Genomic DNA, 13,695 nt, shown 5'->3' with positions numbered 1-13,695 from the left:
CTGCTGAGAGGTCAGACAGGGAGCGGGTCTTGCCGGCTCCTTCTGCCTCCCACCTGTGGGCACACTGCACACTTCCAGGTGTGGCTACCAGGCTGCCTCCTGCATCCACCAGGGTTGCCAGATCCCTGCTCCATGCACGGGTTGGGTCCAGCCCCACAGAATTGCTGTGGCTCCTGCTCAGCTGTGGCCTTAGGGGAGGCTGGACAGCTGGCAGGGCAGGACACGAGGCTTTGGGTGGCAGCATATGGGGCTCTTGCAACTGGGAACCAGGCAGGTGGGGCCAGAACAACCTGGAGGGAGGCATCCCTGGGCCACGTGGCATAGGGGAAGCCAAAGGGGGATGGATGGGGAAGGAGAGCCACGGAAGGGCAGCCCCAATGCACTGGCCGGGGGAAGCCAAGACCAATGCTTGCCCTCCGCCCCCCTAGTCAGGGTCTGTCCTGGGGGCAGCAGTTCCCTTCACATCCCAAGTGATGCCTGCCACCTTCTTAGTGGGACAGATGCTGTCCCTAAGGTGCTGTAGCAGCCACCGACCAGAGCGGCCTCTCAAGTGCAGCTCCATGGACAAGGACCCCTGCCAGGCCCTTCTCTGCATTCCAAGGGGTGGGGCCAGGGAAGGGAGCCTACTTTTTACTTTTATTTTTTAAGTGCTGCTTCATTTGTGCACAGACCCTCATGGGGTCCAAACTGATGCATGTTGTAGTTTCCTAGGCCTGAGGAACAAACTACCAGAACCTGGGTGGCGTAGGACAGAACGCTGAGGTTCAGGGGTCCTGAGACCTCAAACCTCCACACATGCAGGGCCACACATGCCCTCCAGGCTGCAGGAGAGTCTGTCCCTTGTTCTCACTGGGCTCCTGTGCCTGTCACCATCCTGAGCCTGACGTTGTTTGTGTTCTCTGTACCACAACCTCTGTGTGTGTGCATGGGGCCCCTACTAGCCCCCAACCTCTGTGTGTGTATGACAGGGCTTCCCCAGCCCCCAACCTCTGTGTGTGCACAGGGCTCCTCCTAGCCCCCGACCTCTGTGTGTGTGTGCACAGGGCTCCTCCAGCCCCCAGCCTCTGTGTGTGTGTGCACAGGGCTCCTCCTAGCCCCCGACCTCTGTGTGTGTGTGCACAGGGCTCCTCCTAGCCCCCAGCCTCTGTGTGTGTGTGCACAGGGCTCCTCCTAGCCCCCGACCTCTGTGTGTGTGTGCACAGGGCTCCTCCTAGCCCCCAACCTCTGTGTGTGTGTGCACAGGGCTCCTCCTAGCCCCCGACTTCTGTGTGTGTACACAGGGCCCCTCCTAGCCCCCGACCTCTGTGTGTGTGCACAGGGCTCCTCCTAGCCCCCGACCTCTGTGTGTGTGCACAGGGCTCCTCCTAGCCCCCAACCTCTGTGTGTGTGTGCACAGGGCTCTTCTTAGCCCCCAACCTCTGTGTGTGTGCTCAGGGCCCCTCGTAGCCCCCGACCTCTGTGTGTGTGCACAGGGCTCCTCCTAGCCCCCAACCTCTGTGTGTGTGCACAGGGCTCCTCCTAGCCCCCAACCTCTGTGTGCATGTACGCAGGGCCTCCTCCTAGCCCCTGACCTCTGTGTGTGTGCACAGGGCTCCTAGCACCCAACCTCTGTGTGTGTGTGCACAGGGCTCCTCCTAGCCCCCGACCTCTGTGTGTGTGCACAGGGCTCTTCCTAGCCCCCAACCTCTGTGTGTGTGCACAGGGTCCCTCCTAGCCCCCGACCTCTGTGTGTGTGCACAGGGCTCCTCCTAGCCCCCAACCTGTGTGTCTGTGCACAGGGCTTCCTTCTAGGGTGCCTGTGTCTCTGCTCTGTGTCCCTAGGGGGACATCTCTCACCAGGTGAGGGCCCACCCTTACCCAGCGTGACTTCGTCTTAACTCTCTCCACCTGCCAGCACTCCATTTCCAAAGAAGCCCACATTCTGAGGTCTGGCAGGCGTAAATCTTGAAGGAGCATCATTCAACCTATGATAAGATACTAAATTAATTAAGTCTCTAGAAGGGATTTACATAGCTGATGACTTCTGTATCAGCTGCAAGTGAGACTCAATTCTGCTTTTTTTAAATTAATTAATTAATTTATTATTTTGACAGGCAGAGTGGACAGTGAGAGAGAGAGACTGAGAGAAAAGTCTTCTTGCCGTTGGTTTACCCTCCAATGGCTGCCGCAGCCAGCGCACTGATCCGAAGGCAGGAACCAGGTGCTCCTCCTGGTCTCCCATGGGGTGCAGGGCCCAAGCACTTGGGCCATCCTCCACTGCCTTCCCGGGCCACAGCAGAGAGCTGGCCTGGAAGAGGGGCAACCGGGACAGAATCTGGTGCCCCAACTGGGACTAGAAACTGGTGTGCCGGCGTCACAAGGCGGAGGATTAGCCTAGTGAGCCACGGCGCTGGCCATCAATTCTGCTTTAACTGGCCTGGGATGGTGCTTGGGAATTTTTTCAGTACGTCTAACAGCCAGTGTTGAACAACCACTTTCTAAAATCATCCATCGTTCACCGCCATCATCAGTGTATCACCCAGCATAATGCAGTTTGCCCTTACGTATCTCAGTGGTGTCACCAGCTGAGCTCTTGTTCCGTCCTTCCGAGGGTAGGGACGTGAAGTTAAGGGAGCTGCCAAGGGTGCAGAGCTGAGTGGCAGAGCCAGGAGTTGAGGCTGATTCCTGAGCCTGGCGTCTCCCCCAGAGGCCCCCACACCCCGGGACCTCTCCCCTGCTTCTCATCCTGCGATGTTCCCGGTAATTTAGAGAAATTGTAAACATTTTGAGGTGAGTAGTTGCACATCTTCACCACCGGGAAGTAAGACAGCCTCGAAAGAGAGGGGCTGATGTGTCCCGTGTGTCTTCCACGGGGTCGGGGTGGGCACGAGGTCTAAGTTCATACATGATGGGAGTCTGTCCCACGACGATGCCCCTTCACTAAGCTGAGCCACCCATCCTGGGTAATTGAGGAAAACTTTTGGGATTCGCTCTGGCTCTCAGGCCTGCGCTGGTCTCTCTGGAATCTCGTTTTCACCCACAACACCTCTTCTGCTCCACTTGCAGCCTCCAACCTGTTCCTCTGCCTTTCTGAGCCTCACCCTCCCTGTGTCCTGGAGAACTCCTCACCCCTCTGGTCTCCTGAGAAACTCGCTGTCCCGTCCCTGATCTGCATGTCCTCCCCCATTGAAGGTGGGGTAGGGACAAGTGGCTCCTCGCCTTAAAACCAGAGCTTTGCGGGGCTAGCCGATGGCATAGTAGGTTAAGCATCTGATTGTGGCACCAACATCCCATATGGGCGCCGGTTCGAGTCCCGGCTGCTCCACTTCCGATCCAGCTCCCTGCTAATGGCCTGGGAAAGCAACAGAAGATGGCTTAAGTGCTTGGGCCCCCGCACCCACGTGGGAGACCTGGAAGAAGCTCCTGGCTCCTGGCTTCAGCCTGGCCCAGCTCCAGCCATTGCAAGCATCTGAGCAGTGAACCAGTAGATGGAATATTGCTCTCTCTCTCTCTGTAACTGTGCCTCTCAAATAAGTAAATAACTCTTTAAAAAGCCTGGCCTCAGTTTCCTTTTCTTGCTCCTTCGCCTCTGTCTCTGTTCAGCTCACTGCTGTAGCGGCTGCTCAGCGTGTTCGTCACTGCACAGAGCGGACCGCTCCTGCCGCCTGCTCCCTGCTTCCGCTGCAGTCCCCGTCCGTCTAGACTCCGTCTCGCTCGCTTCCGCCTCCATTGTTCTACCTTTGCTTTGCGTAAACAGACCTCAGCTCCCATACCGTGTATGTAACAGGCTGCTTCCAGAAGCAGAAGCGAGACGAACTGGGATCTCTCCCGGCCCGGTCCGTGGTGATGCCCAGCATCGTGTAGACACCTGGTGATTAGTTTTGGTTCCTGCAGCTCACCTGTCGGTTTACCTATAAGGGAAGTGTAAGCTTCTTGATGTGACGTGGACGTGCCCACATAAAGGCACCGGATCAGCCTAAAGATATTTCACCAGGACTGGAATTAATAACAGCATGCCCACGGAGTGCCAATCCAACTGTTCTCTCCATTATCATTGCAGTTTTTGACCGTCACTAGGCTGCGTTTTGGTGCCTGGTTGATTCAGAATGGAACCTGCTGGGGGTGGGGGGTGACGTGTATTTGCTTCGGGCAGGAGCACGGCACAGTCACTGATGTTTTGTCACCTGTGAGGAGCCTCGTGGCTTCTGGCTTCAGGCTAAGAGCGGATCAGGAATAGTTCACTCACAGCGTCTGTGATTAGTGCGCTCTCAGTGGCTGTAGCACACCTGAAGCCGGCTGCTTGCAAAGAAGTCTATTCGGATCACAGTTTTGGAGGCTCAACATTTAAGACCAGGTGGCCTTGTCTGTCTGAGCTCTGGGCGGGTCTCCTGGTCGGGTGGCATCACAGTGGCAGGAGCAGGTGCGGGAGCCCAGGGTGAGACGGGGGCCAGAGCCCTGCAGCTGCCAGGCCCACTCTCACGGGCACTACCTAGGGTCAGGCACCTGCCCATGGCAGGGCCCCACCTCTTAAAGGCCCCACCACCTGCACATCATCACACCGGGGACCCGGGCTTCTGGCACACGAGCCTCTGCACACACTGCGCCGAGACCACGGCACAGCCTGTCCTTGGAAGATTAAACCGGGCGTGTAGAAGTGCCTCAGGGGCTGCCCTTTCTCCTGGAGCAGTGAGATCCATGAGTGAGCCCTGCTTCTCACAGCTCATGGCTGAAGCCAAACGTTGTGGTGGCGTCCGATCTCTGACTGTCCCGTGAGAGCCTGTGCAAGCACATGGTGGCCAGGTGGCCAGGTGGTGGCCAGGGCCCATTCCCTGTGGCCTAGCAGCAGTCGCCACCCCCTCCCCTGAGTTTCCGAGCCTTCTGCGAGCTTGCATCGTTTTCACCTTACTGCTTACCTTTGATCTATGTTGGTGATATTCTTTGGATCTAGTTTTAAGAATAATTTTGAAATTCGACCTTTTTTTAACGATCAAGAGAGAGAACTCCCCAAATGCTTGCAGCAGGTGGGACTGAGCTGGGCCACAGCTGGCAGCTGGGACACTATCCAGGTCGCCCACGTGGGTGGCAGGAACCCGACTACTTGAGCCATCCCTGCTGCCTCCACGGGTCTGCACCAGCAGAAGTAGGGGAGTCAGGAGCTGGAGATCAAAGCCAGGTACTCCAGTATGGTGCGTGGATGTCTTTTTTTAAAATTTATTTATTTATTTGAAAGTCAGAGTTACACAGAGAGAGAAGGAGAGGCAGAGAGAGAGAGAGAGGTCTTCCATACGCTGGTTCACTTCCCAACTGGCTGCAACGGCCAGAGCTGCACCGATCCGAAGCCAGGAGCCAGGAGCTTCTTCAGGGTCTCCCATGTGGGCACAGGGGCCTAAGGACTTAGACACCTTCTACTGCTTTCCCAGGCCACAGCAGAGAGCTGGATTGGAAGTGGAGTAGCTGGGACTGGAACTGGCACCCAAATGGGATGTCGTGCTGCAAGGCGGTGACTTTACCTGCTACGCCACAGCACTGACCCCCATGGATGTCCTTTTTTAAAAGATGTGTTTTATTTATTTGAAAGTCAAAGTTACAGAGAGAGAGAGAGAGAGAGAGAGCGAGAGAGAAAGTCTTCCATCCACTGGTTCTCTCCCTAGATGGCTGAAATGGCCAGGGCTGGGCCAGGCAGAAGCCAGGAGCCAGGAGCTTCCTCTGGGTCTCCCACATGGGTGCAGAGGCTGAAACCCTTGGCTATCTACTGCTTTCCCAGGCAAATTAGCAGGGAGCTGGATCAGAAGTGGAGTAGCTGGGACTCGAACTGGCACCCACATGGGATGCTGGTGTCACAGTGATGCTAATGTCACAGGTGGTGGCTTAACTTGCTGTGCCCCAGCACCAACCCTAGCACTGACATCTTAGCTGCTAGGTGAGACGCTGGCCCCTAGAAACCACACCTTCACGTTTACAAGTATCTAACAATAGCTTGTTTAGTATTTTACCACTACTCAAATTGACATCATACCTGTTGGGATTTTAACAGCCAACAGGAGCTAAGAGCAGCCCTTCCTTGGGATCCCTTCAAGAATATCTAGTTAGGCTTGGCTTCCTGTACTTTCGAGAATGAAGCCCAGCAGTGCTGTTAGCATTGCACGAACAATTGTTTGCGTCTTTTATCAGGCTGACTTTCTACGCCTGCCAAGGTGAGCAGTGCTCTTTGTGTAAAAGTGACTTTGGAGATTAATAAATAACAGAGGGAGAACACATGGCTTTATGAGCATCTTAAAAGTTTTACAATGTTTCTGCGTGCGTACACTTTGCAAAAGAGTCGGAACGTCGGACTTGTTCCACGTGGATTCCGTCATGTGGGGACCTGTGCTGTCTTTGATCTGAGCAGGTGAATTTTCAGTGACTCACCATGACCTCCCATCAACAGCGGGTTGGTGTTAGGTCCCTCTGGGAGCTGCGGGAAGCTTCCAGGGCTTTATTCCAGGAAACCAGCCTCTGCCTACGAAAATCCCAGGTTTCGGTGCCTGCTGACGGCTCCTTCAACACCAGACTCTCGTGGCAGCAGGCAGCGAGCCAGTGGGAGGTGGCGAGGAAGCTCCAGCCCCAGAGGCAGGGGCCTGGGCCGTGGCTGTGTGCTCAGTGGTCGGTGTCGTGCTCCGGAATGCTTGCATCTGCGGCGTTCCCTGTACTGGAAACCTGCGTGCGTGTGTGTGTGCATGTGTGTATGTGTGTGCGCGTGTGTGTATATATGTATGTGTGCACGTGTGTGTGCGTGTGTGTGTATATGTATGTGTGCGCGCGTGTGTATATGTATGTGTGTGAGCGTGTGCGTGTGTATATATGTATGTGTGCACGTGTGTGAGAGTGAGTGCGTGTGTGTATATGTATGTGTGTGAGCGTGTGAGTGTGTAAGCATGTATGTGTGTATATGTATGTGTGTGCGTGTGTGTATATGTATGTGTGTGAGCGTGTGCGTGTGTATATATGTATGTGTGCACGTGTGTGAGTGTGAGTGCGTGTGTATATGTATGTGTGTGAGCGTGTGAGTGTGTAAGCGTGTATGTGTGTATATGTATGTGTGTGTGTATGTGTATGTGTGTGAGCGTGTGAGTAAGCGTGTATGTGTGTATATGTATGTGTGTGCGTGTGTGTATATGTATGTGTGTGAGCGTGTGCGTGTGTGCATGTGAGAGTGTGTGTGTGCGTGTATGTTTCTCTTAAAGACAGATCACTTGTTTGTCTAGTTTGTACTTCCGCAAGCTGACAGGATCCCTGTCATGCAAACAGAAACCAGACTAGGTGTTTTAAGCAGCAAGGGATTGAATAAAGGGATTTGGATTCGTGCTGTTTCAGAAGGGCTAGAAAGGACGGCGAGGAGAGGGGCCAGGGAGGGCAGCTCTCACAGAGACTCCTGGTGGTCAGCCTCTGCCCTGCCGCACCTGCGGGGTCCTGCCCTTCGCCCATGCAGCTGAGCGGGTACAAGCACTGGCTGCCTCCTGCAGCCACCCACAACGCTTGCCACTGCCAGGACTGGAGCTGGAGCTGCTGCCAAGGCCAGGGCCGGGTCCTCACCGCCTCCCTCCTGCCCCAGCTCCCCGCTGCCGGAGCCCACATTCCTGCTGGCAAAGGCACCTGGGAAATGACGTTTCCCCACCGCCAGCCCCTGGGGTGTAGAAAGCACAGCCGGGCAGGTGATGTTCGGCCCAGATGTGGCCATCGCCGAGCGTTGGCCGTATGGACATTTATTCTCAATTTATCTTGATATGAAATATGGAAAGTGAACAAGCTCATCTATTTTAACTGGATGAATTCAAAAGCAGCTGACCGAGCTCGCTAGAAGGGTCCGCTCTGCCGTCCGTGAGCCCCTTCCTGGCTAAAACAAGTCTTAGAAGTGGAACTGAGCAAAGTAGATTCTCCTGTGCGTGTCCCTCTGTCTGACCCAGGCTAATCCATTTCTCTGGAGACTGTTGTGTCTTGTCAGCTGCTGAAATGGTTCGTTTGCTTTCTGAAGTTTTATGCGCCTTCTTGCAAGTCATTCTCTGCAGGCTCATCCCAGTGGGGAATTATTGCGGGCAAATAACCATCTGCAAGTTCACTTAGGACGAAACTGTGCCTTGAGAAACAGAAGTGAATGACGAAGGTCTGGTTAAGCTGCTGCTACGGTCAGACAACGGCGACTGTCGCGCATTTATGCAATCGTTCTACTTCTTTATCTCGACTCGTCTACCCAGGCTCCTGTGCAGCAGGCCAGCGACTATGACCCTGAACTTTCCTTGCAGCTCTGGGAGGTGGGGGCCGTAGACTGCAGAACCCAGAAGTTGTGCTGTATAAATAAATGTGACAGCTGGCTTCTGGGTGTACACGTAGGCGACTTCAGCGTTGCTGTTCCAACAGCATGGATTTCTCTTCCTGCCGCAGTCTGGCACGGCGGGCTTCCGGCTGGGAGCAGCACGTGGCTTGAAGGTTTGCACAGACTCTCGAGCGCTGGAGGATCCTGCTAAGAGCATCCGTTTGCACATTCCCACATACGTCCTCTTTCCCCGAGCGGATCCTCCCAAGAACAGTCCTCTAAGGAGGACGTAGGTCCCTTTCCAAACCTGTCCTTTTCCCAATTTGGAAAACTAGGAACTCCACGATGCATTGGTTTGCGTGGTACCAAACCGTGGAAGAATTTGAAATACCATTTGTGGTACAAAGAGAGCAGTTGACTGATAATTTAATAACTTTTCTAAGTCCGATGGTTTCCATTCCTTCCCTTACAGCCAGGTCATGGGGGACTGAAGTGATGTGTGGGTTAATAGAAAAGTAGGGATGATTTGATGAGAGATCGCTGTGTGAATTTCAGCCTTCTGAGAAAGTCGAGTGGCGCTACTGTGTTACAGACCCCTCTCCAGGTCCACTAATTCACTTACAGACACAGCGTTTCTCAGACTGTAAATTGGAAACATTAAAAAGAGGATAGACTGGACATCGGGTCCTAACTGGTCCTGGCAGTCAGTAGCATTCACTGAGAGGCTACTTGGCCTCCAGCCTGTAGTCTGGAAGTGGACGGGTACATTTCCAACAAAACCTTATTCCTGGGAAACCATTAATTTTCATGATTCGTAATGTCTCTGGTTTTGTTTTTCAATTATGGCCTAAACTACTGATTATAACCCAATCAGAAAGATATCTGATATTAGCAGACTGTTGTCCCAACAAATATCTAAAACTTAAATGTCAATTCATATACATAACTTACTGTATACAGAAGCATGGTAAGGTAATCAATAAAATCAATGAAGCATATTTTCTACATAAAATCTATCACTTAGGATAAAAGTAGGTGGGCATGGAAGTAAGCAATCAAAGAGAAACAAGATTGATATCAAATTATATCCTGTTAGACAATGGAAGGCATGTCGTGACTGTGGTATTCCCCGTGGTACTGGATACACCTAATGGTGTGACCTTATTTTAAAATATCAGTATTCATAGTGTACCAGAAATGACACCCTTTGCACTTATTTAAAGTGACAAAGAAACTATCATGTCTGGATGTAAAAAGTGCCTGTGACAGAGCTTATTTAAGGTGCATCTGAGCGATGTGTGTAAACGTTGGTCTGTGCAGAGATGAGCTGTTTTGAGGATAAGCATCCCCACGTCTCCACATCTGTTTTCTTCATTTTCCCAGTTTGACCTTGTCTGTGTCAATGCGTGGATGCTGGACCTCACCCAAGCCATCCTGAACCTTGGCTTCCTGGCTGGAGCGTTCACCCTGGGCTACGCGGCGGACAGGTGGGTAAGGGGGCGGAAGCCGTCTTCCGGCTGCAATACAAGGCATACGTGCACGAGGGAGTACTCCACGTCAGCCGCTGGGAAAGGCTTTGCGGTGGCTCTGGAACAGGGACTCCGGTTCCACCTCCCTGACATCGCACTTGCTGCTTTGCCCGGTTCTTTGCCTTCTGCAACTTCACCTTCTCACGCCGTCTGAGGAGGTCCAGTTGCGTCTGCGGGCCTGGAAGGACTCGAGTGGAAACGGGCTGACCAGGTAGTGACAGTGTCGCTGGGTGCACGGGCGTCCCTGCTGGATGCGGCAGGATCCAGTCCGTGTGCGTCTGTGACAGCTCACTGGTTGGGTTGGGTGAATTTCATTGTTAACGCTGGCCTACTCCAAATGTGTTGCACCTTATTAAAAAAAACCACACTTTATTCTACAACTTTATAATTCTGTGAAGAAGGGTTTTTCCAAAACCATCACAGGAGTTTTACCATTTTATATTCTTAAATGTAGCCAGTGGCAAACATGAGTGTGTATATTCAACTCAGTTGTGCTTTCTGTGTGACCATCTTGCTTCTGACACTGTTGCTGGCTCCTGGCTTCCTGTTTAACGGTCACTCTATCCCAGTTGTAATTATGAAAATACGTGCGGTGACTGAATAATTCTCTCCACGCTTTAGAAGGACTATAGAACTGGAATCCCGGGCCCTTGGCCGTATCTGGCCCAGTGTTGTGGTTCCTCCAGCCAGCGCTGTGTGGGTCCCTGTGAGTGTGCGACTCAGCGAGCAGTGCACAAGGGTCCCTTCCAAAGAAGTTGCTCGTGGTGGTGAGTGAGTGAGTTCAGCAGGAAAACAGTGCACACCCTGGAGCCCTGGAGACCCGACTTCAACCGGACCAGTCCCTCCCGCTGAGAAGCTTCGGCTTGTTTTCATTGCTCTCTTTCCCTCTCAGTTCATTGTCTCCTCCCTGCTATGAATTTCTTGCCATCCTTTCATATCCAAGGAGTCTTCTTTTTTTCCTGAAAGATCTTCCATCTGCTGGTTCATTCCCCAGATGGCTGAAATGGCCAGCACAGAGCCAGGCTGAAGCCAGGAGCTTCTTCCAGGTCTCCCACGTGGGTGCCCAAGGACTTGAGCCATCTTCTGCTGCTTTCCGAGCAGGGAGCTGGATCGGAAGCAGAGCAGCCGGGACTCGAACCTGTGCCCGTGTGGTGTGCTGACGCTGCTACACCACCACGCCGGCCCCCGAGGTGTTTGTGTCCTCTCCTCTTTCCCCACTATTCCTTTCAAATTTCGTCTTTCCTCTTAACCGCCCCTGCATACCACTTTCTCTCTTACGTGGCCACGATTGGGAACCGAGTTATGTTTTCAAATAGTTATTTTATGTTTTGTGTTTATTCTTCCTAAGCAATTTTTAAATTAGGTTTTGTTTCTTCCGTGTTTTTCTCCCTCACAATAAACTCATCTGCAGTGTAAGCTGCCCAGCCAGGGGAGCGAGGGTTTCCACTTGCCGGGTTCTAGGCAGGATGAGCACCTGTGCAGACGGGCCCGTGCGAGCCAGCCCTGAGTGCGAGAAGTTCGGCCTCTGGCTGGGGGCGGGGCTGGAGTCTTTTCTCAGCTCCTCCTCTCCTACATCTGTGATTTACATCATGGAAGGAAAGCCCAGGAAATAATTGAACACTATTTCCGAGCATCTATGGGCCAGGACAGGAAATGAATTTCGAAACCTTGGGGCTGGCGCCGTGGCTTAATAGGCTAATCCTCCGCCTTTCAGCACCTGCACTCCGGGTTCTAGTCCCGGTCGGGGCGCCGGATTCTGTCCTGGTTGCCCTCTTCCAGGCCAGCTCTCTGCTGTGGCCCAGGAAATCAGTTGAGGATGGCCCAAGTGCTTGGGCCCTGCACCCCATGGGAGACCAGGAAAAGCACCTGGCTCCTGCCATCGGATCAGCGCAATGCGCCGGCCGCAGCGCACCAGCCATGGCGGCCATTGGAGGGTGAACCAACGGCAAAGGAAGACCTTTCTCTCTGTCTCTCTCTCACTGTCCACTCTGCCTGTCAAAAAAAAAAAAAAAAAAAAAGAAAAAGAAAAAAAAAAAAAAGAAAAGAAAAGAAACCCTGGACTTCCACATCTAAGGAGCCCGGATGTCACCACTCAGTCCTCACAAGAACAAGCTGGGATCTGTGAGAGAAGCGAGGGCCCAGGGCAGCCTGCTGTGCCCGGGGTAGAGAGGAAGCCGGCAAATACAGTGAACCCCAGCTCCCAATACCGCCGTGGGCAGGAAACCCCCAACTGCAGCCGGTGGTTGCTGGAGGCTCGGGGAACAAGTCTCCTGGGAGCGGGGCCCACGTTTTTGTGAGTTTTTACCTCCTGGAGCTCTATCAGAGAGAATAGCAAGAAAACTCCCCTCACGCTTCCATCCGGGGGGGGGGGGGGGAGCCACGTTCTCAGTCTTCTTTGCAAGGCCTGGATCAGGAGAATGGCCGGGGTTAGAGAGGCTTTCAGCCACGGAGGGGTCCCGCCTGCCTGAGAACCCCGTGACAGCGCCTGGCAGAGGCACCTGCTCCTGGAGGCAGAGCCCTACCCACAAGGCTGTGGACCTCTTCCTCCTCCCACGTACCTCACCGCCCGTCCACAGCTCCTCCGTGTGCTGAGAACATCACGCCTGCCTACCAGGAAAACAATTGCAAGGCACACGACAAGGCGAAGGCACGGTTCGAGGAGACAGCGAGCGTCAGTGCCTGGGGCATGTGGGGCGAGGGTGCTGGAGATTTGGAAGAACCGTGGGGACTGGGTCCAGAACGCCAATGGGTTTGGGCAGTGGCAGCAGAGAGGTGGAAATTCTCAGAACGAATGGGAACCTAAAGGAAGTGACAGAAATAAAAAAAATACCGCCATAGAAATGAAGAATGCCGCTAACCGGGTTCACTGGGAGACTGGGCGTGACTGAGGGAAAAAGCAAGGAGAAAAGAAGCCTAAAAATTAAAAAAAAAATCTAAGAATGGCAGGAGAGCTACAAAGGGTACAAATGGAAGTGTAATAGAAGTTCCAGAAGACAGAAATACTGAGAATTTCCCCCCAAATTAATCAGACACCAAAACCCAGATCCAGCAAAGTCAGAGAACGCCAAGCAGTAGTGTACCTGTGCATGCATTGTCAAACTGTAGAAGGTCAAAGAAAAGAGAAGACCCTGAAAGGGGCCGGGGGGAAGTACACGTTACAGAAACATCAACAATGAAAAGCACACCAACTTCTCAGAACCACACAAGCAACAAAAGAATGGAGTGAAATACTGAAAATTTTCTTACCTACAAAAACACGTACTATACTCTAAAATTACCTCTCAGAAGTGAAGTGCTTTCCTAGATAAAATGGAGAGAATTGGTTCCCAGTAGATCTGCCTTATAAGAAATGTGGAAAGAGTGTCCAGTGCTGTGGCATGGAGGATAAAGCCGCCTCCTGCAGTGCTGGCATCCCATAAGGGTGCCAGTTCGAGTTCTAGCTGCTCCACTTCCAATCCAGCTCTCTGCTGTGGCCTGGGAAAGCAGTAGAAGGTGGCCAAGTCCTTGGGCCCCTGCACCCACGTAGGAGACCTGGAAGAAACTCCTGGCTCCTGGCTTTGGATTGGCGTGGTTCTGGCCATTGGCAGCTGGTTGGGGAGAAAACCAGCAGATGGAAGACCTCTCTCTCTCTGCCTCTCCTTCTCTCTCTGTGTAACTCTGACTTTCAAATAAATAAATAAATCTTTTAAAAGAAAAAAAAATGTGTAAAGAGCTTCTTCAGAAAGACGGAAAGGGGGCATGGAGCATCAGATTAAGGAAAGAACAGCAGTGGGGCAGCAATCAGTGACGATAAAATAAGCAGCACTTTTGTCTTTGTCACCCTTAATTTCCTGATAGGTAACGGCTTGCTCAAAATAATGATAGCAAGAATGTATTTCATTGTTTCTGCTTATATAT

The 13,695-nt window shown here is 52.8% G+C and overlaps 1 protein-coding gene across 1 annotated transcript in view; it reads left to right on the top strand.

The window, feature by feature from the left end:
* Positions 1-9,650: 9,650 nt before the first annotated feature.
* Positions 9,651-13,695, top strand: part of SLC22A3 (solute carrier family 22 member 3) — a gene marked incomplete at its 5' end in the record, with an annotated part of 56,753 nt that continues 52,708 nt past the window's right edge. Inside the window, 1 exon segment of the mRNA NM_001082169.1 lies at positions 9,651-9,756. Coding sequence (NP_001075638.1) covers positions 9,680-9,756 — 77 coding nt within the window.

Source organism: Oryctolagus cuniculus, chromosome 5 (assembly GCF_964237555.1).
Source record: "Oryctolagus cuniculus chromosome 5, mOryCun1.1, whole genome shotgun sequence".
In the NCBI taxonomy this organism is placed as follows: domain Eukaryota; kingdom Metazoa; phylum Chordata; class Mammalia; order Lagomorpha; family Leporidae; genus Oryctolagus; species Oryctolagus cuniculus.
This window is presented reverse-complemented; position numbering and strand designations above follow the sequence as displayed.